This window comes from Acipenser ruthenus, chromosome 15, assembly GCF_902713425.1.
Source record: "Acipenser ruthenus chromosome 15, fAciRut3.2 maternal haplotype, whole genome shotgun sequence".
NCBI lineage: Eukaryota > Metazoa > Chordata > Actinopteri > Acipenseriformes > Acipenseridae > Acipenser > Acipenser ruthenus.
Genome location: NC_081203.1, coordinates 10,597,528 through 10,624,716, shown reverse-complemented (window position 1 = coordinate 10,624,716; position 27,189 = coordinate 10,597,528). Strand labels below are relative to the sequence as shown.

At 38.0% G+C, this 27,189-nt stretch overlaps 1 protein-coding gene across 4 annotated transcripts in view; it reads right to left on the bottom strand.

The window, feature by feature from the left end:
* Positions 1–27,189, bottom strand: part of LOC117422328 (DENN domain-containing protein 1A-like) — a 366,743-nt gene that overhangs the window by 132,111 nt on the left and 207,443 nt on the right. For all 4 annotated transcript variants that reach the window (XM_058987167.1, XM_058987163.1, XM_058987165.1 and 1 more), the window contains one exon: positions 19,395–19,496. In XM_058987167.1, coding sequence (XP_058843150.1) covers positions 19,395–19,496 — 102 coding nt within the window. The remainder of the gene's footprint in view (positions 1–19,394; positions 19,497–27,189) is intronic.

Here is a 27,189-nt window from a genome sequence, read left to right as displayed (position 1 = left end):
TTATATATATATATATATATATATATATATATATATATATATATATATATATATATTTGATCCAGTGCAAAGTTTGCACCACTTGAAATGAAACAAAGAATTAGCATACTAATACAAAATATAGATTAACCCATTTTATATCACCTCGCTTAATATCATACCCCGTTTATTATCACGAGTTTTCAAAGACCACTCGCCATGCACCATAGGTTCTTTGAGAAATTACCTCTCTTAATATCATCTCATAAACTCGCTTATTGACACGTTTTGTGCAGCCTGTCAAAAAATGCGTGGCCGGGCTTTACTAAGTAACCACAGGATATAATTAATTTCCACTGCAACTAACAACCAATAATCATCTTGGCTGATAAAATTACATTTTGTGCAGCCTGTCAAATGTTGCGTGGGCAGTCTTAACGGGATACAGTTCAGTTACTAAACACTGTCACCAAATTTTAGGGTAATTCCTTGTCAATTCAACCCAAATCCAGGAAATTCCCCCCCGCCTCAAGATTAACAACGAGTTAACAAACTGACCTTTGGTGGGTTTATAGATGAGGATTTGAAGGGCTTGTGCTAAAATAACTGATTTGGTAATCTCTCTCCTTCACAGCTTAATAAATGTACAAACAAGCATTTATGTTGTTTTAGGTTATATTGTACAATATTAGCAAATAGTTTTGAGTTTAAACCAACAGAACACGTGTATAAATAAATCCATAAAACTAAACCCATAAAATGTGTCTAATCTTTATATGCAAGTGGTTTGTCACGGGGCTACAGAGGTACTGCTGACCTCTTATTTCTTCTTTGTTGCCATCTTTAAAAATGGATTCTTGCAAAGTTCTGAAACAAGCATTCATGGGATATAGATGAGCGTCTGAAGGACTTGTGGTGAAATAACTGACTTGGTAATCTGCCTCCTTCACAGTTTAATAATCCTCTGTGCAGGTGGGGCACCACCACTATATAAAGACTTTAATCAGTCAACGGCAAGTATATATTGGGGAAACTAAAAGGTGTTTAGCAGACCGGTTTGTAAAACACTTAAGGAGCATACGCATTAACAACGCTACATTTCCAGTACTCCATCACTTCAACAGTGATGATCACACTGCTAAAGACATAACAGTCTGTGTGATCAGTCAGTCCTATGGAACAAATGTTGCTCGGAAACAAAAGGAACGAGAGTTTATTATCTTCAAACTGGGAACTTTGGAACCTCTGGGAATGAACATTCTATTCTAATAATCATGACACCATCCACAGAATTTTTGTATAAATACAATTCTTGAATAACTTTACTGCACTGTGTTTACTTTTCTTTTTAAACAGCTGAAGAAGGGCTTTTGGCCAAAATGTCCTGAAAATAAAAGATTGTTTAAAGAAGGGGACTGATCAGAGAGGCTACCAAGAGGCCAATGGCAACTTTGCAAGCGCTACAGGCTTTTATGGCCAAGACTGGTCAAAGTGTGCATGTGACAACAATATCCCAAGCACTCCACAAATCTGGCCTCTATGGTAGCGTGGCAAGAAGGAAGCCATTACTCAAGAAAGCCCACCTTGAATCCTGTTTGAAGTTTGCAAAAAACACTCAGGAGATTCTGTAGCCATGTGGCAAAGTTTTGTGGTCTGAGGAAACTAAAATGGAATTTTTTGACCTAAATGCAAAGCGTTATGTTTGGCGCAAACCCAACACAGCGCATCACCCAAAGAACACCATCCCTACTGTGAAGCATGGTGGTGGCAGCATCATGTTATGGGGATGTTTCTCATCGGCAGGGACTGGGGCACTTTTCAGCATGACTACAACCCAGCCAAAGCTACACAGCCAAAGGAACAAAAAGGTAAATGTCCTTGAGTGGCCCAGTCAGAGCCCCGACCTAAATCCAATCGAAAATTTGGTGGAGACTTATCCAATTATGATCTTTCAGTTTTGTATTTTTAATATATAATTTTTTTCTCAATAAAAACTTTTTTTCCCCTTAACAGTGTGGAGTATGGTGTGTAGGTAAGTGGAAAAAAATCCTCATTTAAATGTATAAAACTCTGAGGCACTGACACAACAATATGTGAAAAAAGTTCAAGGGGGTGTAGACTTTCTATAGGAACTGTATATATATACACCACCCATTCGATATATCGCGGGTGTCTGGGTCCAATAAAAATGCACTATATATCGAGGGCCGTGATAGAGCGAGAGACCCATAGGGCGTCAGGGTCCAGTATAAATCCTTTATGCAACCTGCTTTTACTCATTTTTCGTATAAAAAACAGCACACCGTTATAATTCGTACAACAGAGGGTAATTGCTTTTCATCAACTTTAGTCTCCAATTAATTTCTCAAAAGCACAAACCCGCTGCAATGAAAGAATCCATTCCCGACATATGAGGCTTGTTGCTAGGGAACTGACGTTATTGCCTTGTGGGTTTTGCTAGTGTATTACTGCCACAAGTGAACACCTCGTTAGCTAAAATAAAAACCGCTTCAGCAAGTAGATATTTAATTTGCTTTGTGTTATTGTGCAATACATGTGTATATGATAACAGTACGATATTAATGCTTTGTTTTTAATTGTTTTGTATATTGCTGTTTGTGATGTGCAGCACAAAATAAAATGAACAGTAATTCTAAGTGCCTATGTATATTGCAGCTAAGGCATACGCAGTTAGACAGTAAAAATGGGGAGCCAACTCCAGGACCGCGATATATCCGAACCCGCAGTATAGCGAGGGGTGATATAACAAGGGGTGGGTGTATATATATCTATATATAGATATATATATATATATATATATATAACGGGGGTGGGTGTGTGTAATTATATATATATATATATATATATATATATATATATATATATATATATATATATATATATATATATCTATATGTGAACATCCCTTAGATATTTTATTTAACACCATGTAATTAAATAAACTACAAAATGATATTGCAAAAGTCTACCAAAGCCATTATAGTAGTACATTATTTGATGTTAGATTTAGAAATGTCACATTTTTCCATTTTGTCTGTTTTTCGTTAAGTATATGGAGAACTACAAAGCAGTATGTAATTCAATATGTTTTAACGTAACATTATTCAGCAGGGTTCTTAACAGCAAAACAAACTTACGATTTGGAAATAAGACAGCATTTATATAATCATCTTTCAATAGTTAAACAAATTCTACATAATCTTTAAGGCTAACTGAGCTGGAGAAAAGAACATTTTTCTGTTGGGTTTCCAGACACAGCAGGCTGCTCCACACTGCTGTGGGGATACAGGCCCTTGGTATGTAAAGTTTGGGAATTAATCATAACATTTGTTAGTATCTGAACTCAGCAGGAGAGACTGTAAGCTTACAGAAGCTGATTGCGCATGGCAAGGGGGTTACTTGTACTAACAACAGTGATGCCAACAGGAAAAAATACAAAAAAACATTTTATTCATTTTTGGTTTGAATGGCTGACAAATTGGGAGAAATAACAATTTAGATATTTAGTGGCTACAAGTAAGAAAATAAGTTTTATCATTTTAATTTAGAATGCACAATTATTTTACCCCTGATTTTCTGTCCAATTCCGAATTGCCTCTTCGACCCAGTAACTTGAGAGCGGATGTCAGCGAGCTACCGGCCTCCGGAGGACAAAGGCCAGCCCTGCAGGTGTCTGCTTGAGCTCACCAGGCTCCAGGGTTGTGCATTCTTAACTCACTTTTGTATTTGTCTAAAATACGTAACACAATTTGTTTCCGCCTGTATATAACACTTTTTAATGACCAACACATTCTAACGTCTCCACAATTTCACAACAGGAAATTATTTGCAAGCATAATACAAAACAGGAACATTTAATATTTAATATTTACATACATATCGTTCAGTTACATACTTTAATCTAGCAAGCAATTTAAATTAAATTATCATTGTGACTAACTCTTAAAAATTCTAATTCTTAAAAATGGCCAATATTGAAGATAAATCAAATAGATATTAATTTAATACAACAAGTGTTGAATAACTTTTAAACAACTTTTTTGTATTCAACTCTACAGAGTGAATAATGTTTTACTGGATCTGATTTTGGTTATCTATTCTTGCATTCAGTCTCTCTCTTCTAAAATATGCTGCATCACTAAGCACAGACAGACAGACAGAAGGACGGGCGGACGGACAGACAGACACGAACAGCTGTCTGTTCCAGAGGTTTATTACTTATCTTCAATGAGGTTGAAAACATAAAACAAAGACTATGCATTTTCAGTATGGCACAGATTACAATCACTAATCTGAAAACAAGCTCTCCTCTGAACAGGTTCCAGAACTAACTGTTTAGCTGAGATAATAAACTGTACTGTACACTGTATAAACCTATGGATATTAAAACTATATAAACATTACGAGTACTGGCTGGTGTGGAAGGGTAATATGCTTATCTCATGGGAATGTAGTACTGGCACATTGTCAACAATCCCACTTGAATATTTATGGCACACAGTATTTTAAAGATCAAACTTAAACCAACAGAGACTAAATAAATAAGAATAATCTCATGGTTCCAAAATGTGTCAAAACTAACTAACTCAATAAAATATATTCCAAGTTAATCTTGACTTTAATTAAAGGAATAAACCAACATCCACCCACATGTAATAAAAAGGTTAGCAAAAGAATCCAAATGTGTAAAAACTGACGCCAGGGAAGTAACATCCCACTGTAGCCCCATTGCTTGTTTCATAGCAGCACACTCACCTCTGAGCCTGTTTTTCACATCAGCACAGCACGCCTGCTTAACTGGATGGTTTCTATAGCAACCATTTCGTAGAAGAGATTCAGTGAAAAAAAAACATCTAGGCCATTTTAAATATAGTATCCGGCATGATATCTGATGTATCAAAATATAAAGTGCTGTACAATTTGTATGTATATCACACTTTAAACACAATTAGGGCTGTGAAGTGTTTATTTTTAATAAGGCTTTTGGCAGTTGGCCAAAATTCTTTTTTTTTTTTTTTTTTTTTTTTTTTTTGTTATTGCCCGAAAAGTGAATTGACCAGTTCTTTCCTAAAAGTACTGTAGTGGAGTGTTGGTGTGTTGAGAATCACTGTACCTCTACTGTAACAAATACAGTCAGCTGCACCATGAACACGCTACAACACAAAAGTAGTAGAACTCCCTGGTGTGTTTTCTGTGTTCATAGGAGAAACATTCGTTTTGGGGTTTTTGGGGTGTTTTATCTGTGTTTACTTGTAAAAGCCTAAAACCCTGACTACAATATATCTTTTGAGCTGCTGTGTTCTAACCTTCAGTGTTATTCTTGATCTCCCCAAAAAGAGTTAAAACTGCAATAAAGCTCAGTCTTTTACCAGCCAGTTAATGGCCAGCTACACCTTGAACTGCCTGTGGCTCTGCCTAGGGCCATAAAACTACCCTTGCTGGTCGAATGACCCACTGAACATTATTTCTTAAGTCTTAGTTCTTATTTCTTATGTCTTGGGTCCTAATTAATTCCACAGATATTGAACACTAAACACAGCCCATTTTGTCAATATAAATAAATGAAACAATTCAGCAGAGAATACGCACAGTATGCAAAATGCACACAGCACTAAATTACGGTAAAGGTGCAATGCCCCATTTTGAATTTTGGATTTATGTATAGTTTTAAAAGGTTATGGGCCCATTATGAAAGTATGAAACCTGCAGTTACAAAATACGACAAATGTTTTGACACAATATCACAATATCTTTATGTACCGTTTGATGATTTGGTTTTTATATAGCATGTAACAACACTAAAATAAACTAAAAAAAATAGTTATACAAAAGGTGCGCATTACACAAGAGACATACCCAAAGGCATGAGCGGTATACACAGAGGGTGTATTACATGCAGGGTTCAGCTTATATTCTGAAAATGATGGTAGATGATAAATAAAGTAGAAATATTTGTCTAATAATGTAACTCCTATATTAAGATTGAGAGTTCAAAAGTATGGATGATTTCCTGGCAAATGGTATAACCATAAGAAAAGCAGTTGGGATGTTTAGGAAACACCACACTGGTATTTTTCACTGGAGTATTTCTTCTATACATTAGTGGTAGAATGTTGCAGTGGGGCATGTTAATGGTTATACTGTGGTGTACCAGCTGTACCTAGAGGCTAGATGATTGTGATTGTGAAAGCTCTGTTGAGGCCACGGTTAATATCCTTGATGTACTACAGAAAATTGCTCTTCAAGAAAGGGAGAGTACAATATATTTTTTGCCCTCAGATTAAACAAATAGGGAATTTAAACAGAACCGAAGATTGTAAAGGGTACAAGATTTGATTTTGAGCACCTTTAAAAATACATAAATAAGCAACAGGAATTCAATGATAATAACTATGCTAATTAACTCAATTATCATTTGATAATAAACTTGTGTACATTTATACTGTATTTGACTTTTAATTTCTGTTTCCTGTAACAGAGCTAAAATATGTCATCTATAACCTACACCTGACATAAAAATGATTTATGACGGGGGTTAAGTGTGAAGTGATCTGAGGATTGCCAACCAGTTTTCACTAGCCTTCTTTTTATTAGTTTATTAGAAATACATTCCTATACAGTAACACAAAATAATTTCTTAACGTGTTACTATGCTTGTTGTTAACAGTTAATACACACAAAACAATGACCCTTAAAATCAAGCATGCCCAAATTCCTATGGCTGTGAAGAGTTAGAGGGTTGCATGAGAAGCCAAAGGGCACAACCTGAAACACGGAAATGAAGTTGGTTTAAAAGTTATTGTAGGAAACGAGAGACAGAGAATTCTTCAGGGACCAAGGCTAGTGGTTTCCTCAGGCAACTTTACACCAAGAGACCTCAAAGTGTCAACATTTTAAACTACCACAAACCCTCCTTTATTTGTCCCATATGGTGCTCACAGTGCTGGGATACTCTATAGCAGCTTTAACTCATTATCTTATCTGGGTAAGATCTTCTGCCTGGCTTCCTGAATCTCACTGAACTGAGGAGCAGCTTGTCGTAACTAGCGGATCCCAAACGCTTGCAACAACAAATATGCAGACGGTTACCGTTTTAAAATGTTACGTACGTTACTTTCCACTTGTGAAAAACACAGCCAAGCTAAAGACTTTAAATTCTGTAATAAAACAAAATAAAACAACATTTTTAGCGGATAAAACAAAATGTGTGAAAAATAAAACGAAAGATTCTAAAAAATAAAAATAATTTCACAGGACTCTAGTTAGAGATATTAAAATGTATCTGACTGAATAACTATTGGTGCCTCTGAACATCAGCTTCATTCAAACACTGACAGAATGCCTACACCTACTGTAATAGATCCCACTTTGTTTTCTAAGGTCATTTTTTCTATTCTTAATTCAAGCAGAAGGTGTTTTAGCAATGGGCAGTCACAGTGGTAATATTACCTTCAGTAATTTGTTGCCACAGTGAGAAGCTTATTTTAACAGAATAATGCTAATTGGATGTGTTGGTAATTGATTAAAAGGGAATGGGAATTGGACATTTATTTAAAAAGGAATTGGAAATGGAATTGGAATTGAAAAACAGGCACTGGCCCCAACCCTGCTTGTACTTGAAAGATTAACATGGGTATCTGTAAAGCTTGATCAAATTGTTCAGTGATTTTTACTAATGACTAATATTCAACTATCTAATTGATGTTTATACGCGTGTGTAACAGGGCGAGCAGCCCTGTATATTGTTTGTTTATTTTTAGAACGAGGGTTCCCCCTCCGCCCCTGTGTTATTTTGTGTTTGTTTATTTTGATTATTATATTTATGACGGTGAGCGCAGTGTGTTTTATTGTTTGTATTTTGACGGCGTAGCCGATTTGTTTTGTTTAGCGTGGATGGGTAGCCCCATCCACAACATAATTAAAACTCGTGCAGAAGGTGGCCATCTCCCGAATTAATTAGGTGATTTAATTTGTTGCTAATCGGGAGATGGTCACCTGTTATAAAAAGCCTGCAGCTCTCTAGCTCGGGGTGGGAGTTCAGAGGAGGAACGAGAGAGCAGAGAGACGGCGAGTAAAGACGAAAACGAAACTTAATAAAAGAAACATAGGAACAGTGAAGGCAATCTGCCCAGCCTGACCTTTGTTTATGTGGTTTTGTGTCCGTGATTTGTTTTTGTTTAAATCTTTTATTTTCGCTCTGTGAGCAAGTGTTTTTGTTTAAATATTTATTTTATTTTTTTGTTTGCTTAATAAAAACGGCAAACGCCCCTTGAACTGCAGTACTTGCCCTGGTGTCCGTTTTTGTTCCTGCTTCTGCCTGACGTCAGACCACTCGTCATCCCTGTCACAGCGTGTTATTTCAATGTAGGAATGATAGGGCACAATACAATCGAAGTAAAAGCACGTTCAGAACAGAAGGTGGAAAGTAAGGAGTTATAAATACATAGAGTAGTTTACCAGGTGATGTAGTAATAGCTAATACAGGGACAATTACTGTATATTTTGCCCTGGGGTATTACATTCTGCTCTTGAGTATTAGATTGGTGGTATGCTAGCAAAGGAACAACTAATCTCGCTCCCAGCATTTCCTAGGTTATTGGGTTCTTTCTCATCTCCTGGAACAAGACTCTAGGATCTGAGTAGAGCGGTCAGTATCCCACAGGTAGAAGCCCTCTATATCTGGGACTAGGATCTGAGTAGAGCGGTCATTATCCCACATGTAGAAACCCTCTATATCTGGGACTCTTGTGACAGACACTAAGGTTTAAATTATGCATGATCAACACATGCTGAAAGCGCAATTATCGCTCACAATCTTATTGTCAGCATGAGTTGAGGGCGTATTATAAAGGTGTTGTGAACAGGATAAAGGAAAGCTCTTCAGGACATGACTAATACTTGTTTGTTTGTGTAGTTTAAACATGTCTGTCGCCACAAACAGGATACGGTGCTCCAACCCTGTGATTTTAATAAACACCTAAATTCAAGCCTCAATGACAGGCATCAATCAATGGATGTGTCTTCATGACATCACTCCAGCTGAATGGGTACTTCTGTGTTATCAAATCCTTTTCCCTTCCTGGAAAGATAGATATCCTTGGCACACACCATAAACTGACTGCAGCTAGTTCAGAATGCCGCTGCCAGGATCCTTACCACATGTAAAAAGCGTGAACACATCACCCCCAGTCTTGCCCAGCTGCACTGGCTACCTGTATAGTTCAGGATTACTTTCAAAACTCTCCTGCTCACCTACAATGCCCTTCATCACACAGGTCCTGAGTACCTCTTCAACCTGCTGACCCGCTATGTCCCTGACCGCAAGCTGAGGTCCTCCGACTCTGGCCTGCTCATTATCCCATATGACATGGTTTATTTAGATTTCCAGAAAGCTTTTGACAAAGTCCAGCATAAAAGATTAATTCTCAAACTGAACGCAGTAGGGATTCAAGGAAATGCATGCACATGGATTAGGGAGTGGTTAACATGTAGAAAACAGAAAGTACTGATTGAGGAGAAACCTCAAAATGGAGAGAGGTCACCAGTGGAGTACCACTGGGATCAGTATTAGGTCCTCTGCTATTCTTAATCTACATTAATGATTTAGATTCTGGTATAGTAAGCAAACTTGTTAAATTTGCAGATGACACAAAAATAGGAGGAGTGGCAAACACTGTTGCAGCAGCAAAGGTCATTCAAAATGATCTAGACAACATTCAGAACTGGGCAGACACATGGCAAATGACATTTAATAGAGAAAAGTGTAAAGTACTGCACTCAGGCAATAACATTGTGCATTATAAATATCATATGGGAGATACTGAAATTGAAGAAAGAATCTATGAAAAAGACCTAGGAGTTTATGTTGACTCAGAAATGTCTTCATCTAGACAATGTGGGGAAGCTATAAAAAAGGCCAACAAGATGCTCGGATATATTGTGAGAAGTATTGAATTTAAATCAAGAGAAGTAATGTTAAAACTTTACAATGCATTAGTAAGACCTTACCTAGAATATTGTGTTCAGTTGTGGTCACCTTGTTACAAAAAGGATATTGCTGCTCTAGAAAGAGTGCAAAGAAGAGCAACCAGAATTATCCTGGGTTTAAAAGGCATGTTGTATGCAGACAGGCTATAAGAATTGAATCTATTCAGTCTTGAACAAAGAAGACTACGCAGTGATCTGATTCAAGCATTCAAAATCCTAAAAGGTATAGACAATGTCGACCCAGGGGACTTTTTTGACCTGAAAAAAGAAACAAGGACCAGGGGTCAAAAATGGAGATTAGATAAAGGGGCATTCAGAACAGAAAATAGGAGGCTCTTTTTTACACAGAGAATTGTGAGGGTCTGGAACCAACTCCCCAGTAATGTTGTTGAAGCTGACACCCTGGGATCCTTCAAGAAGCTGCTTGATGAGATTCTGGGATCAATAAGCTACTAACAACCAAATAAGCAAAATGGGTTGAATGGCCTCCTCTCATTTGGAAACTTTCTTATGTTCTTATCCCCAAGCAAAAGTGCAGCACACTTGGAAAACACTCGTTTAGCTTTATGGCTCTGACTCTTTGCAACTCTCTCCCAGCTTTGGTGCGTGATGCTCCCAGTCGCTCGCTTTAAATCAACTCTCAAGACCCACCTGTTCTCTCTTGCTTTCCATGCTCTTTAAGCCCGATATCTGTTATTAGCTGCTGTGTTGTTGCTACTTTTTTTTTCCCTCTCGTATCCACAATGTTTTAGAATTCTGCATTGTTTTTCACTGTATTTCATGTATAATAATAATAATAATAATAATAATAATAATAATAATAATAACATCTTTATTTTTATATAGCGCCTTTCATAGTGGACCACCACCACAAAGCACTTGACAGAGGTAGGTTGTGAACTGTGCATTATATGCAGAGTCACTTACAATAGGACATTGATTTAACATCTCATCTGGAGGACGGAGCACAAGGAGGTTAAGTGACTTGCTCAGAGGTGGGATTTGAACCGGTGACCTTCTGGTTACAAGCCCTGGACTTTAACCACTATACCACACTGGTTAAAATGATGCATTTTTCACTGTATTTAAAGTATTATGCCTTTTTTTTTTTTTTTTTTTGTTACTGTATCTTGTAAAGCGCTTTGTGATGACGGTCCACTATGACAGGTGCTATATAAAATAAAGATTGATTGAGTGATTGATTGATGAAATCTTACGGTTCTATAAGTAATAAGTGCATACTTTATTTCACCAACCTGAAATGCAACCAGAAGCAACTGGGCAGACTGTGGCTACCGAAGACATCTGAATGCACACACTATCACAAAAGCAGCTGCATCAACCATAACAGTTACTCAGGATGGGTTTTCACAAAATACTGAAGGGGCTGCCCTTGCCGAATAAGTTGGCCACAGTTTTTAGTTATATATATATATATATATATTTTAATTGTATTGTTTGTTTGAGAACAGGCATTTGTTTTTTTTAGTCTGTGACTTTTTGTTCCCAGTTTGTTATCCAGAGCGTGGACACAGCTTTAGAAAACACAACACCTGCCATAACACTGTCAATATGGTAGGGCCACCTGGGCAAGGTGTTTAAAGAGCTCCATGACAAATCCATAATGACTACTGTCCAATTCCATCCCTTTATATATATATATATATACCTCCAGATGAATATTAGGGATGCCATTTGCACGACTAATCAGTCCCGTACGCTTATTAACACAAAAGTGTGTGCTACATATCCCAGGTGTTTATACTTGTTTGCCAGAGCCCTGTAGTAAGCCCTGTGCGGAATGAGGATCTTAATATTGTGCAACACACTTTATCCTGCTGCAGTCCCACCATTCCTGTGCTCCTGAGACAGTGTGTAACAGTGTGTAACTCAGAGCTAGAACACAGCCTGTCTGAACCCTTTTAAACTTGTCAGTAGAAGAGTCTGCCAGGAAGATGTTATCTGTTAATCTGTCTGTTTACCTAAGACATAATGTGTTACTTGGGCCACAGCAGCGCATTTTAAACCCGTTTTCTTACCAGTGAAAATTATTTCTTTATTACTTGTGTATTTTCAGTGCTGTCTGAACTGTATATTATTGTTCATTTAATTCATTCCAAACAAATACTCACTAGCATTAAGCAAGGCAGTGCCAGAACTGTAAAATGAAGGCTATTCAAACAACATGCAGCCTTACTGGGATCTATTTTAATATCTTAATAAAATCAGATTTAGTAACCTGATTTTTTTGCAACCTACCGGTAATTTCATTGTGTTTTAATTGTATGTAGTAATGTTAATAAGATAGTGTATAAATCACCCCTGCAGGTAAAACAACTGCTGGAATCATACAAGATGACCTGCATTAAATCTGACACTGCATATATTTAAAAAATACCCCATGGATGTTGATAACTTTACATTAAGAAAGGGGACTAAATAGAGTGCTAGTCATGAAACAAGTCCTGGTTGTAAAAAAGTGTCCCTCGAATATCTATCGTGAGAGTTATTTAAATCAATTCATAAGAGCATTTTGAGAGAGCTGTATCTATTGTGAGCTGTATCTATTGTGAGAGTTGTATCTATTGTGAGGGTTGCCTCTATTGTGAGGGTTGTATACATGAATTCATAAGAACACCGTTTCCTAGGTTCTGGTACTCCTCAGTAGTTTCTTCACAATTGGAGGAGTGGTTCTCAAGATATATACAAGAGTAAGACATACAGACAGCCACCTTCACTATAGCCCCATCGTCTGGGACATGGTCAATAAATACAAAGACTTGTTAAAGAGAGTTGAGAGAAAGACGCAGCAGCAGCAGCATCTGTGTTTGGACAGCAGATTGTATAAACCTCTCAACCGTATTATTGAAAAGCACAACACTTAATCCATTAACTGCGTTTCCCATGCAACAAGCCCAACGAAGTGGAACAGACATCCCTCGAAACTGCACACTGCCTCTTAAACCTAAACGTGGAAAAATGAAGCAAGAAATTCAAACTAATAAATCCAGAATTACTACTGTTATAAAAATAAACTAAAAGTAAAAAATGAAAGGAAGGAAGTCTCTTAAAGCTTTATTACATTCCTAAGCATGAAGTATTTTGGTTTATTGCTACAGTCGCTTCTGATGTTATACAGTGATCCAGCGATGCTCGTTTTAATGAAGTCCAGTAAAACAAATCCAACACCTGACTGTTGACAAAGGCAAACCAAAACTCCAAGCCCTGATTATTTAGTGGTTCCATGCTACCGGTAAAATGCCTGCTGAGTGAAACAGCATGCCCTGAACTGTGTAAACTACAGAAGTCCAGAGCTTTACCAATGTGTAATAGTGTAGCTATGAGGGTGCTTGGAATATAAACTGTGTCATGTGAAAGGCTGCACCACAGAGCTACATTAGGCATCTGTTTCCAAGATATAGCCTTTATTAGCTCAGCCAGTCCCAATCAGGGGCGTCATTTGGGGGGGTGACAGGGGTGGCCACCCCTGCCAAGCTCGCCAGGGGGGCCCCCAAATGGCAGTTTCTGTGAGAAGTTGAAAGCCTTACAGGAAAGTGTTCATCTTTCGGGACATCGAAAGTGCAGCGACTAGCCTGACAATGTAAAGTTGTTGAATGAAACTCTCTCTTTTTTCTTGCCAAAATCTGCAATGATACTAAGTGCCATGTTTTGTTCTTCCTAAAAAAAACCTCATAGCAATAGCCTCTCCCAAGTTATCGCGATAATTTGCATTTGTTGAAATTCAAAATTAACGATAATAGCTATTGTGTTACAGAAAGCAAGAGAGAAAGGTACGTTTTACTAATAATTCTGTTCAAGTGTTTAAGATGTGTTCTGGGAATGTGTCAGTAAAAGTGCTTAGTTTATAACATCTATCACGTCACAGCAACTAAGCAAATAGCAAAACAATAGCCAGGGCCGGCGTCAGCACCATGGCAACCCGGGGCCCCGACGCCAGAGGGGGGCCCACATACAGAAATAAAACTGGAAATAACGTATGAGTAAATGTACTATTTCTGTGCAAGCTATCCTACAGCAGCCTTTAGGACTAGAAACAGTTTGTTTACACTCAACTAAACTGTATGCGTGCAGTGCAGTGAAACTTTTCAGATCTCACCCCTTTTTTTCCCTCTTTTCCTTTGACAAGCGTTTTTGTCGAGCCTCACTATCATAACGTCTATTATCATAATGCCTGAATGCCTATTATAATCATACGATTTTAAACCATCAAAAATGAAACCTGCCAAACCTCTGGAACTTCCAAATAAAAAGAAACTCAAATCTGGATGTCAAAAACAGAAGGAAAACAACTGCAGTAAGTACACTGTTAAATGTACATTTAAAAATATTATTTCTGTAAAGTGTGTGTTCTGTTTTCTGTTAATTGTGTACTAAGTAAGCTAAAGTAAAAAAAAAAAAGAAAATACGCTACAATCATATACCAGTAGTTTTAATTAAACTATATATATATATATATATATATATATATATATATATATATATATATATATATATATACATACTATTTTCACACTGTACAGTAATGTATAAAATGCAGCAGCATGATTTACTGTGTGTTACCGGTAGGCTAAAGTAAAAAGAAAGTGTGCTACAGGTATTCATCTGATTTGTGTAGAGACCTACTGTACAGATGTATTATATTTATTACAACAGGAACGCCACTTCTGTATCTGTATGTGTGCGTCTGTCCTTCTTTTCCCTGGTTGTTGCTAGTGTGGTGCTGTGTGCGCGTGTATGCATGTGCAACTGTAACTGCTGTGTAAACCTGACTATGTATTTGCTTTGTTTCCGTGACTTAAGTAAGTCAGTACTATCGGCAAACCTGATTGTACAGAGTAGTGGCGAAAAAGGTAACTTATGCAAGGCTCTGTATTGTGCGCATTCGTCTTTTTTTGTGTATGACAGTTCATCGTGAGAGGTAACGGCTGGACGTTTTAGTTACACAGCGTTCAGAAATTAGGATTTAAGAGTTATGTTTTTGTGCACATTGTACTGGTTTTAGTCAAAAGTGATTCCTGTTCAGGTATTTATGAATGGGAATAATAAGAGACATGCACTTCTTTATTGTTTGATGACCAACAAAAACATTTATAATGTAAAGGTTTGATAAAAAAAACATCTGTTTAGTCTTTTCTATTTATTTTATTTACTAAAATTAAAGTGTTTAAAAAAATATATTTTCACTCAGTGCACATTCTATATGATTTCCATTTTTCACAATATTTATACAATTTAATAAAGGACAGTTTACATTAGGTGTATTTATAATGTTACAGGTTTAAACATATGTAATGTTTTTAATTTGACATTTTCCCAAGGAGTGCTAATAGTGGGCCGCAGTGCCTAATGCAGCTGAACAGGTGGGCCTCGGGTAAAGAGGTTTGTGAACCCCTGATTTAGATCACTGTCAGCACTAGTTTATGAAAACATTTTTATTTTCTTTACAGTAATGCGTGAATCTAAAACTGAGAATGTAACGCCTGTCTTTTTATAGCAATGCAATTTAGTTAATGTGTTGGGAATCGGAGACCTTCTCTGTGGAAGTCCAGAGTTGCACCTGTGGTTGATTCATGCATCTGTCTTTGGAGTTTTAGAAATTTGAAGTTGGAGTTTTACTTAAGTGCACTTGTATGTAATTTCCTAGATAGCAACTGAAACAGAAAAAAATAACGTTTAAGAAATGCTTATAAAACCTGTGAACAAAATACTTTGGTTTAAAATAAAATAAATGTAATTGCTTTAAATGATCTTGTTTTATTTTTTGGTGGAGTGGGGGGATTTGTGTCGGTTGGGCTGGCTCCAGGAAATATTCCATGAGAATTTAAGCCCTGCTTATACTTATATATTACTAAAAATCACTCTTCCAGTAACCACTACAATAATGAGCGTCTGTTTTCTGTTTTAAGTTTGGTTAAAACCTATTTACGAACTAACATCACTAATCCTAGCCTGACTGATCTGCTTGTAATGGCAACTGAAAAATCATTGGTAAAAAAACACTTGATTTTGATGTCCTGGTTGATATCTTTGCAAAAATGAAGCCTAGACGATATCTGCTGCTTCACTAGGTTTATTCATGCAATGCCAGAGGTTTTATTTTATTTTATTTTTTTTTAAGTTTGTTGCAGAGTTTTATTATTATGGAGGGGGGGCCCTAAATGCATTCTAGCCCCCCCCCCCCCAGCTTTTTGTTGAATGACGCCCCAATACCATGCCTATCCGGGACTTCAGAATACTTCAACATGTGAACAGCACCCATCATTGTGATTAGTCTGTTACTAGCCAAAACGTTTGTCTGCTTCACTTGCTGTAGTTTTACCTTGAACAGTATGCCCACCGTGGGCTTCTGGTTCATTTTGGTAATGAATGGATACATGAAGTAACAGTCCAATTAATCTCTCTGAAGCTAATAATAAACCAATGGAAGTACTGTATGATGTGGGTGGACACGCAAGCGTATCATGATCTTCGTTTCATGAAGCTGAGGCAACCAGATCCTCATATATTGTATATTGTCATGTTTATGAACCTGCTGTACGCAATAGCCAGGGACATTCAATAACACAATGATACAGTAAATAGTCAAAATCCTCTTACATACTGCAAGGGTAGCTTTGCCACAGGTAGATGTTGGGGTAATGTAAGGAATTAGAAATCAGCAGACAACGTTGTTTGAATAAAGAACAGTTCTTTTTTATTTTTATTTTCTTGGCACACAGTTGCAAAAGTTAATCCTTTAGTGTTAAACACATCCAAAACAGAGAACTGGTAGACTAGACTAGACTAGAACAAAACAAGAAGCTATCAGCGCCTAACTCTGCACCCAGCCCAAATTAGCTGTACTATGAAGTAACCAATAGCTAGCACTTGGTCAGCTGAATTCCACTGGTTACCTGGAACATAGACTGCCTTCCAACACTCTCCCCTGAATGAGCCCCAGAGGGGTATATGTAGCTGATCCAGTAGGAAGCCCCTCCCCCTGGAACAACCTAATATCATAAATAAATCTAAGTCAAATAAAAGGTCATTTTAAATCACAAATACTATGCTTACACAAATCAACATTAAAATTCAACTAACCTTTTATTCCCCCCCCCCCTTTAATACTCCTTTGTTTTCATATGGGTATAACCTCCCCAAAGACTAACATTATGCGCGCGCCGTGCCCTATTTTAATCTGACCTCTCAGGCTCTGACCTGCTCCAACATGACCTTTTCCTCCCATGCACTGCACTCTGCGCACATGCTCCTCTCTGTCCAAACCTGCATCAGTAAGTTATTACGTTTATTTTACCCATACGTTCCTGTCTGAGTAAACTAATAATTAATGATAATTAAACTACACCGTTCTTTCAGCCACAGCAACATAGAAACAGCAGTGTGGAGTAGTGGTTAGGATAAGGGCGTCTGCTAAGAAATAAATAATAATAATAATAATAATTATAGGGCTCTGGGCTCTTGACCGGAGGGTCGTGGGTTCAATCCTAGGTGGGGGACACTGATGCTGTACCCTTGAGCAAGGTACTTTACCTAGATTGCTCCAGTAAAAACCCAACTGTATAAATGGGTAATTGTATGTAAAAATAATGTGTAAAAAATAATGTAATTTAATGTCAAAATAAAGTGATATCTTGTAACAATTGTAAGTCGCCCTGGATAAGGGTGTCTGCTAAGAAATAAATAATAATAATAATAATAATAATAATAATAATAATAATAATAATAATAATAATAATAATAATAATAATAAAGGGGGGGTTTGGCACACACCAATGCTCACCTATTATTTGGCCTATTCTACTATTAATTTAGTTAGAACTCACAATGGAAACATTCATAGCTTGAATCAGTAAACAGGACAAGTACGGGCAAGCGCAAAGGCACCATTTCTGAAAGGAATTAAACACTGATAAATACTGTGTTCATTTTGAGTTTCCAAAAGGACATTGTGGTCTTCAGAGAGTCCAACAAAGAACAACCAAACTAATCTCAGTGTTTGCCAGAACTAGCCATAAAGATAGGTTGAGAGAACTGAATCTATTTAGCCTAGAACAAAGAGGATTAGCATGGACTTCATTGAATTCTTTGGTCTTTAACAGAGTTCACAAAAATTCAACTTTAAGCACAGCACAGAAAGCAGGACCAAAGGACATAATAAAAACATAAGTGAAGATAGACTTATGACTGAGGGTAGGAGACACTTCTTTACACACAGGGGTGAGGGCATGGAATGCATTATCTAGCCATGTTGTTGATGCTGAATCACTGGGATCCTTAAGGACCCAAGTTTTAATAACAATCAGCTACTAGGAAGCGGACTAGCACTGATGGACCGAACGGCCTCCGCTCAGTGGTAATTGTTCTTTTTTTAATAGTACTTCATATTTCAACTGCTCTATCCTGTTTCCTGCTAGGTTGATATTGTAACAATTGTTGTTATATAGGAGCCTATATGTTACACTCAAGTAAAATAAATAAATAAATAAATCACTTTAACGCAGTAGCTAAAAAGGTTTTTTTTGTACTCCATATAAATGCTGAAAAGGCCTATGTAATCTTGTTCCACAAACTCAGTTTTCATTGAGCAAATAGAATGAGGAGGGCTTCGTAGACTTCCTCACAGAAACAATTATACTTCAAAACGTGGAGAAAAATCCAGCAAATACATAGAACAGCGTCCTATTAGAACATTTAAGAGACCCATATAACAATCATATGAGCAGTGATACCTTTTCACAGAACACAAAAGGACCAGCGTAAACAGAGCATCCTTTCTCATTTATTTTGCAGAGCTTTTAAAGACAACCCTGCAATCAACTTCAAAGGAGCATTTCTTTTTACTATCAGAGGCCTTTATATAACATCGGAACACAGGCAGCCCTTCATTAAATAAAGAAACAGTCAAAATCTCGATCACAAATAAACGGAAAGATGACATTTTATTTTGCCCTATTGTTATTTTCCGTAGAACTCGCTTAGATCAAAGTGCATTGCTGGTTGCTTTGTCCACTTTTGCAGTGGCTTTGATCTAGTAATTAAGAGACTACTTCAGAAGCAGGTGGCACTCGCAGTACAAAGCAAGGAGAACACATCTCTCGAAGCCAAATGAAAAACATTTAGTCAAGAAGAGCGTTGTATTATTTATATGAGAAGGAATATGTATGTCTACAAAATTGAGGTAAATACTGGTAAAACATGAATAATCAAGCCAAGACAATAGCTGTAATGGATTTTCAAATAGAAACCTGTTGTCCTTGATTATGCCATCCAAGCAGAAAAAGCTCAAAATGACGGGAAAAATGCCTATTTTTTGTTCCTTGCAAAACCTTTAAATGAAAGAATAACAGATAAATAGTAGTTGGTTTTCAGAGCACCTCCGAACTTACCACATCATTAGGAAGACTTTGAAGATCATCAAATGGTGTTTCCAGTGTGTTTGTGTCTACATTTAGGATCACCACATCTTCCAAGGCCATGCTTTTCACTTTCTGTAACAAAGGGAGTAGAGACGGTTACAGGAGAAAACAGCAATTACAATTCTGAAACAAGAACCCTCTTAACAAGCAAGTAGCTTCAAATGTAATTTTATATATGTGTTCCACCTTCCCCTTGATGATATTTACTATCAGTGTTTTGTAGTTCCTATAGTTTAAAATGATCATTTAAAAGCGTTTTCATGTTTTCTCTATTTCTGTCTTTTCTACCTGGCTTTGAACTTGCTTTGATCTTGTCTGGTGAATCCTATCTGCCTAGAACTGAACAGACTTGCTCATTCAAGTCAAACCAAGTAACAATGTGACCTTTCAACTCTGCTGGCCCAACCTTCTTTACATACATAGAGATGGTGACTGGGTGGGACCAGCCAAGTTGAAAGGCCATTTTGTCACATGATCTGAATGGAATGAGGAAGTCCGTTCTAGGCTGTTTTCCAGACAAGCTCACAGACAGGCAAAGACAGATATACTGTATGGAAAAGTGATAACAACTCAATACTGGATCAACAGAACCGACTGAAAGACAAGAGGAAGTTAAAAAATGTATAATAGTAAAATAAGATGCTCTTTAAGACAATGTATCCTTTCTAAGAAAATATACAAAACCCAAAGTGATTCAGTGGCCTTTTACATATCAGGTTATAAAAAAAATACATTGTAACCTCTTTTTTCATATTGTATACAAAGGATATTGTGATCACTCTGATAAATCTGATCGGTATTTCCAGTGTTAAACCACTTGGTTATAAACCCAACTTTCCCCTGAGTGGTCATTATGATTCAGCTTCACTACACATCTATATGCCCCTGTACTGAAGATTAAAACTGACTACAGGCTCCTGAAAGCTGAGTGTTGGTGTGTAATCTCAAGTTTGCTTGCAGCTGGTAAAACAACAACCAGTCTCCTGGGGTTTCTGCAGGTGAAATCCAGCCACAGGAACTGAAAACACACACGCAGTTTAATCACGCTTGTACCACGGTAACGCCAGCAAAGCACTGAGGTACATAAACTACAATAATAAATAGATATAAACAGGAACATGAGATGCCAAGAGTGACAGAGGACAGGACCAAGCTTACAACACGGGGTTTACTCAACTGATCAAAGTCACAGTAGCTCTGAATGCTGCCTCCATATAACTAATACACTAGGACCAAACCTGCAATTTTATTAACTTCTAAAGACAAAAATACATTGTTAGATTGTCAAAGCCCCCTTCCTTTAATGGTGTAAATGATAGTATAGGTCTGCCACTGTGTATATCAGTTCAGTTGACCCCAAGTGTGAACGTGTACTGTGAGTTTTCAAAATGGAACATTTAAATGATCATCCAAACACAGCAATACATAGTGTTCAAGGCACACCTTGTACCTCTGGAATGGTGCGTTTATGTTGCAAAGGTGTTGATTTAATCAATCTATACTCTGACGGGATTAGCCCCAGCTGGCCTGCACTCGTTTGTTAGAGCATTTTGCAGTACCAGTGACTCGCCCTGGATTGCATTAACCTCCTCCCCATGTTGATCCAGGGGTTCACTCAAAGAGAAGTGGCTAATTCTATCCAGCTGGATTCCTCACTGTACTAGTATTGTAAAGTTATTTAATGAAATCCAGCTGTGTCTAAATAAATGCAACTGAATATTTTGAAAGAGGAATACAAGTAATGTTAATGCCATAAAACTAGAAAGAGATTACTTAGAGCAATAATGTAACTGCCCCAGTTTGCATAATCCTTTAAAAAAATATGCTGGGAGTACACAATGGCTATGATCATGAAATCTGTATTGATGTTTAACTGGTTTTGATGGTCCTGAAAAAATATATACTGTATTCCAGTAAAAATGTGTACAAAACCATAACAGGTAAAATGCGCTGTGTGATACTGGGATGTAAGTATATTTCAGGAGGCTTTTAATGAAAAGCAAGAATCTGCAAGCAATGACGGCTATTATTATTATTATTATTATTATTATTATTATTATTATTATTATTATTATTAATAATAATAATAATAATAATAATAACAACCTGTCTTTAAGAAGTTTGATGCAAAAGTTAATCCACACACTCTCAGATACTATATAGATCAGAATGTACTAAAGGGAGAGATTCATAACCCTTATTTCTCTTCCACAGCACATTGTTTATAGCCTTGATAAACATGGCTTAGTCAGTGTGAGCCCCTTTCCTGTTGGAATGCAGAAGTGAAGCCAGCATGGTTCAAATCTCTGCACTTTTCAAACAGACTCCAGGAAAGCAGTAGCAACTCCATCTGTCTTGCTGATAAGGCCTCCTTAATTCCTCCTTCAAGATATCCACACCATGTTAAGATTACTGCTTTTTTTCAAGGATTTAAACTGTTTTAAAACAAACAAGTTATACATTGTATATACAGTAGTGGACACAAGAAATGATTTACAGCCAGACTAAGGGTGGGGATTGTATTGCCCATTTTCCTCACTCAGACCCCTTACTTACTAAATACCCTGGTGTAGAGGGAGTATTTTTAACATTAGATAGATCGATTACGTTTACAATTAGGCAGTTACCCATGCAAACCCACATCATGAAAATTTGTAGGTAAAAAACGCTAAAATAAAAGTAGCTACATTTATAAAATATATAAATGTGAAATTTGCCGTCCACTAAAATAAGTAAGAAATTGCAGTGTCCAGTGTGAAAACACAACACGAAATAATAAACTAACATCCAAAGCAGCACTATAGCATTAAAATGTTAAATCCAAAAAAATGGTGCCTGAGTTAGAAGCTCTTGCAGTGTCTAAAAAAATAAAATTAAAAAAAATCCAAAATATGGATTGTAGCGCAAAGGAAAGCGTAATCAATCAGACTGCGGAACTCCACGTCTTCGTTATCTGAACCGAAGATAACTCGAACCCTAATCCGGAATCATTCAATGCACAGAGCAACTACTTCTAGGCAGTTTTTTTCTATTCATGTCAGTCTCCATATTATCCCTCAGGCATTATTTGCGCATGGTTATTAAAAACTGGAAATAAATGGTGAAAATCTGACTAAGCTAAAAGTTGGGGTGGGGCAATCATTCAAACCGGGGAGTTGACTCGGCAGAATCCAGAATCCATATTCATTCACAGACACTATGAATACATGCCTGAAGACCTGAATAATGACAACACAAGTGCTAGTGGAATAGCATTCTGGGGCACACGGTAGCCATGTCCATATTGCCTTATATAAGGGTGCCCTATTACAGAGAAATGTATCTCGGTATCACTGAACAGATAACCATTCCTTCTTCAAATACAGTTTGAGATTAATGAGTTGTCCCACATTGCAGAGGCACCCCAACATGGTATCACTTTTTCTAGGAAAAGAAAAGTATTGCCTGTAAAAGAAGACGTAGGTTGTCAGGCATTTTAAAAACCTGATTAAGTCATCCGGCACAGGAATACTGAAAAGGACATGAAAATGATATTGGTTACCAGCCCTTTTAAAATACACACTTGAATAGTGACTATAGTAGGTTTCTTATTTTTCTAGTTCTTAATTTGTTTGAATTGGGGATAATATACATAATTGGAACATTATAAAAAATGTAATTAATACCCCTAGTTTTAAACATTCAGATTGTAATAAAGAAAGCACCTTGACCAGTGACTCAGGTGGTTCTGTTTTTCCTTTGATTAAATTCCCAAGCATCCTTGTGGCTGTATTAACTATAAAGGGCACTGGAAGGAAATACAGCCTGGGGTATGTGTTTCTGCACTCATGAAACAGCCTCTTGCAATATATTCCCTTTTTTATTGTCTTAATCAGAAATTCAGTCCTGCCGAGTTCCCCTTCCCCTTTGATGGGGGAAAGCAGTCACTACACCTCGAACCGCAGTAAATGATGGACACAAGATTGGAGAAAGCAGTCACTCCACCTCAAACAGCTAAAACCTCATTAAATGATAGGCACAAGCCTTTCATATGCAGGATATCGGAGCGAAGTTCTGGAAACTTTGTGATTATTGCACATTAATGTTTGCAATGCAGCAAGTTAACTTTAAAATAATAAGGTATGCCAGTGACATACATATTCAGGCCAAAGTCACATGACAGGTGTCAGTACCACATATTAAACAGGCTACCTGGGGCCCTGCAGGACTCACCTAGTACAGGGGAGCACAGGACTGGTTTGTTTATGAAAGTTTGATGTATTAAAAGGTATATGCGGCACAGCACAATTATTTCATGGTTTTATTTCACTCATAAAAAGCCATGTTTTCTTAGGTGATACCTGTGATTTTTCACCCACAATGCAGTCGTAGAATCTTAAATGCTCTCACAACAATTTGCGTGACACTTACTTGAAACCAAGGATTGTGATATTTTGAAATCATTATACAGTACTTAATTTGTGATACGGCTTAGAAGCTAAGCAAAACAAGTAAGTAAATATGACCTTGCTTGGCTCAAATTCTTTGACACGTTTTGTATCCAATCCTGTAGCTCTTATGGGTCATGTGACTTGGTGTATTTGTGTAACAAGAAAATCAGAATCAATCATGAAACAAATGCAAGCAATGCATTTCATATCAGCCTGCTGCTAGAGTAGGTTTCCTTCATAACTTTGAAACAGAGCCATTTACTACACTAATATACACTACTTCAAAAAATGAAAGAAGAAAACATAATGGCATAAATCACCATGATCAAAAAAGTTGAAGGCATTCCCCAGGTAGAACTTGTATGTGTTCTTCAATACATTGTGACAGCTGCTGGTTTCATTCTGAACTGGTACCTGCATTTCAGATTTGATCATTAGCCCAGTGGCTGCTCAGGTGATAACACTGCTGTTGTTGGTTTAGGTAGCATCTAGCTTGGTGTTGCAGTGACTGAAAATGGGACAGGATCCCCCAGCACATCATCTGCTGCATGATTATTTATTTATTTCTTAGCAGACTTAGCAGACAGATTAGAAGCATGCCCTGTCGATGTGGGGATTGCATCAGTGTAGAGCAGCCCATACTCAACACTGAGATATTCAGAGGGATCCTTTACAAACTGTATGAAGAACTGACCTCCCATGGGCATTTTGATTTCCAGGACTGGTGTGTTCAGATATCACTGATATTATGCTCACGATAACAATCACTTATCAATTCATTTCAGTGTATAAAGAGTGGCATACTCAAACTTGATACTTGTTAATTGTGTTTAGGAAAATTGTAGTGTATTACCTGGACTCTACTGTATGTCTTCAAAGTGCACTTGAAAATGTGAAATGCTAAAAAACAACCCCCAAATCAATTACTTGACAACACAGGCTCCAAGGAGCTTTCAAACAAAGCATGTTTATTGGTGACCGGTGCCTGTGTCGACATTGTGTTTGCTTTGCTCCATTTTTACCTTTTCTCTGAATACAGCAATGTGTCACTTTGGCTGCCAGCAACAGGAAAAGCAGCCGGTATAAAGGTTTATGATTTCATGCCCCAGCAGCAGCAAGAAGGACTTAATGAAATCCTTTTTAGATTTACAATCTGAAATAGCTATTCAACAGACAGACATGGTTAGAAGAGACATGCCCTTTGCCCTTTCAACCCTTTGATCCCAGCTCAGCGTGTGGCCTGCAACTCCCCCTTCCATGCATCTTCCAGCAGCCTTGCAGCCTTGCACCTCAGAGACATTCGCTGCCTTTACTCCTCACAGGTGATACCCGCACTGCCTTTACTCCTCACAGGCGATCCATGCACTGCCTTTACTCCTCACAGGTGATCCATGCACTGCCTTTACTCCTCACAGGCGATCCATGCACTGCCTTTACTCCTCACAGGCGATCCATGCACTGCCTTTACTCCTCACAGGCGATCCATGCACTGCCTTTACTCCTCACAGGCGATCCATGCACTGCCTTTACTCCTCACAGGTGAGCCATTCGCTGCCTTTACTCCTCACAGGTGATCCCCGCACTGCATTTACCCCTCACAGGCGATCCATGCACTGCCTTTACTCCTCACAGGTGAGCCATTCGCTGCCTTTATTCCTCACAGGTGAGCCATCCGCTCTCTTTACTCCTCACAGGTGAGCCATTTGCTGCCTTTACTCCTCACAGGTGATCCCCGCACTGCCTTTACTCCTCACAGGTGAGTCATGCACTGCCTTTACTCCTCACAGGTGAGTCATGCACTGCCTTTACTCCTCACAGGTGATCCCCGCACTGCCTTTACTCCTCACAGGTGATCCCCACACTGCCTTTACTCCTCACAGGTGAGTCATGCACTGCCTTTACTCCTCACAGGTGATCCCCACACTGCCTTTACTCCTCACAGGTGATCCCCGCACTGCCTTTACTCCTCACAGGTGATCCCCACACTGCCTTTACTCCTCACAGGTGATCCCCGCACTGCCTTTACTCCTCACAGGTGATCCCCACACTGCCTTTACTCCTCACAGGTGAGTCATGCACTGCCTTTACTCCTCACAGGTGATCCCCACACTGCCTTTACTCCTCACAGGTGATCCCCGCACTGCCTTTACTCCTCACAGGTGATCCCCACACTGCCTTTACTCCTCACAGGTGATCCCCGCACTGCCTTTACTCCTCACAGGTGATCCCCGCTTTCTTATCAGAAACAGCTGAGGCACACACAGATTTACCTGTCCCGCAGTTTAGCACTTTTTGACAAGAGTCTCTGGGGTATCCAGTGCCTAGTAAACATGCTACTGGAATGACTGAGCGGAATGGTTTTCAGTGGGGATAACATGACTAATGTTGACCACACTGAGGAACTAGCTTTAACACTAATTTTACAAGGTTAGTGTGGTTCATTTCCACTGCCAGTTTACAGATGATCATGCTTTTTCTCATGTTAGTCTATGTATTTATTCTCATAATACACACACACAGTGCTTTACCACAATATTGAAAGCTTCTCCCCACATAGCCAGCTTTTGATCATTACCAGAACTGAAATACAGCTGCTCCTCTGAAGGTTATAAGCACAGTAAATCAGACAGACTCCAGCATAAACATAAGTGACATGGTTTTATTCATGACTTCCAACAGTGTTTTATAATGTTACCTCATTATTATTATTATTATTATTATTATTATTATTATTATTATTATTATTATTATTATTATTATTCCTTTAAGTTACAAGGGACATACATGTCCCACAAATGAAAATTTCTTATTTCTGTAATGAGGTGCAGGAAACAGGTTTTAAATTTCCTGACAGGTTGAATCTGGTTTATCCAGACTGTCAGTTTGCTCGTGGTACATGAGTCACTCTCAAATGTATTTTAAGAAGAAACCGTTTGAACAAGTACTCAATTAAAGCAGGGGTCTCCAACCCTGATCCTGGAGGGCCGGTGTCCGTCCCGGTTTTTGTTCTAACTGCACACTAAAGTAATTAATTGGATCAATTAAGCTTCTAATAATCACTTAATTGGTCCAATTAAGTAATTTAGGGTACAGTTGGAACAAAACCCATGAGGAACAGCGGCCCTCCAGGATCAGGGTTGGAGACCCTGTCTCAAGGGGTTAACAGCTGTACATGGGGGCAAGTTTCCAAAGCTCCAACATTTGAGTAAGTCAGCCCACCCTCCCCACATTGTAAGGGGTACCACCCTTCTCTCTGTACAGTCACAAGATCGATGTCTGCCAGGATTGAAGTCTGTTAAGAAATGCCTCTTGCAGCTCGTGTCGCTGACCCCCAT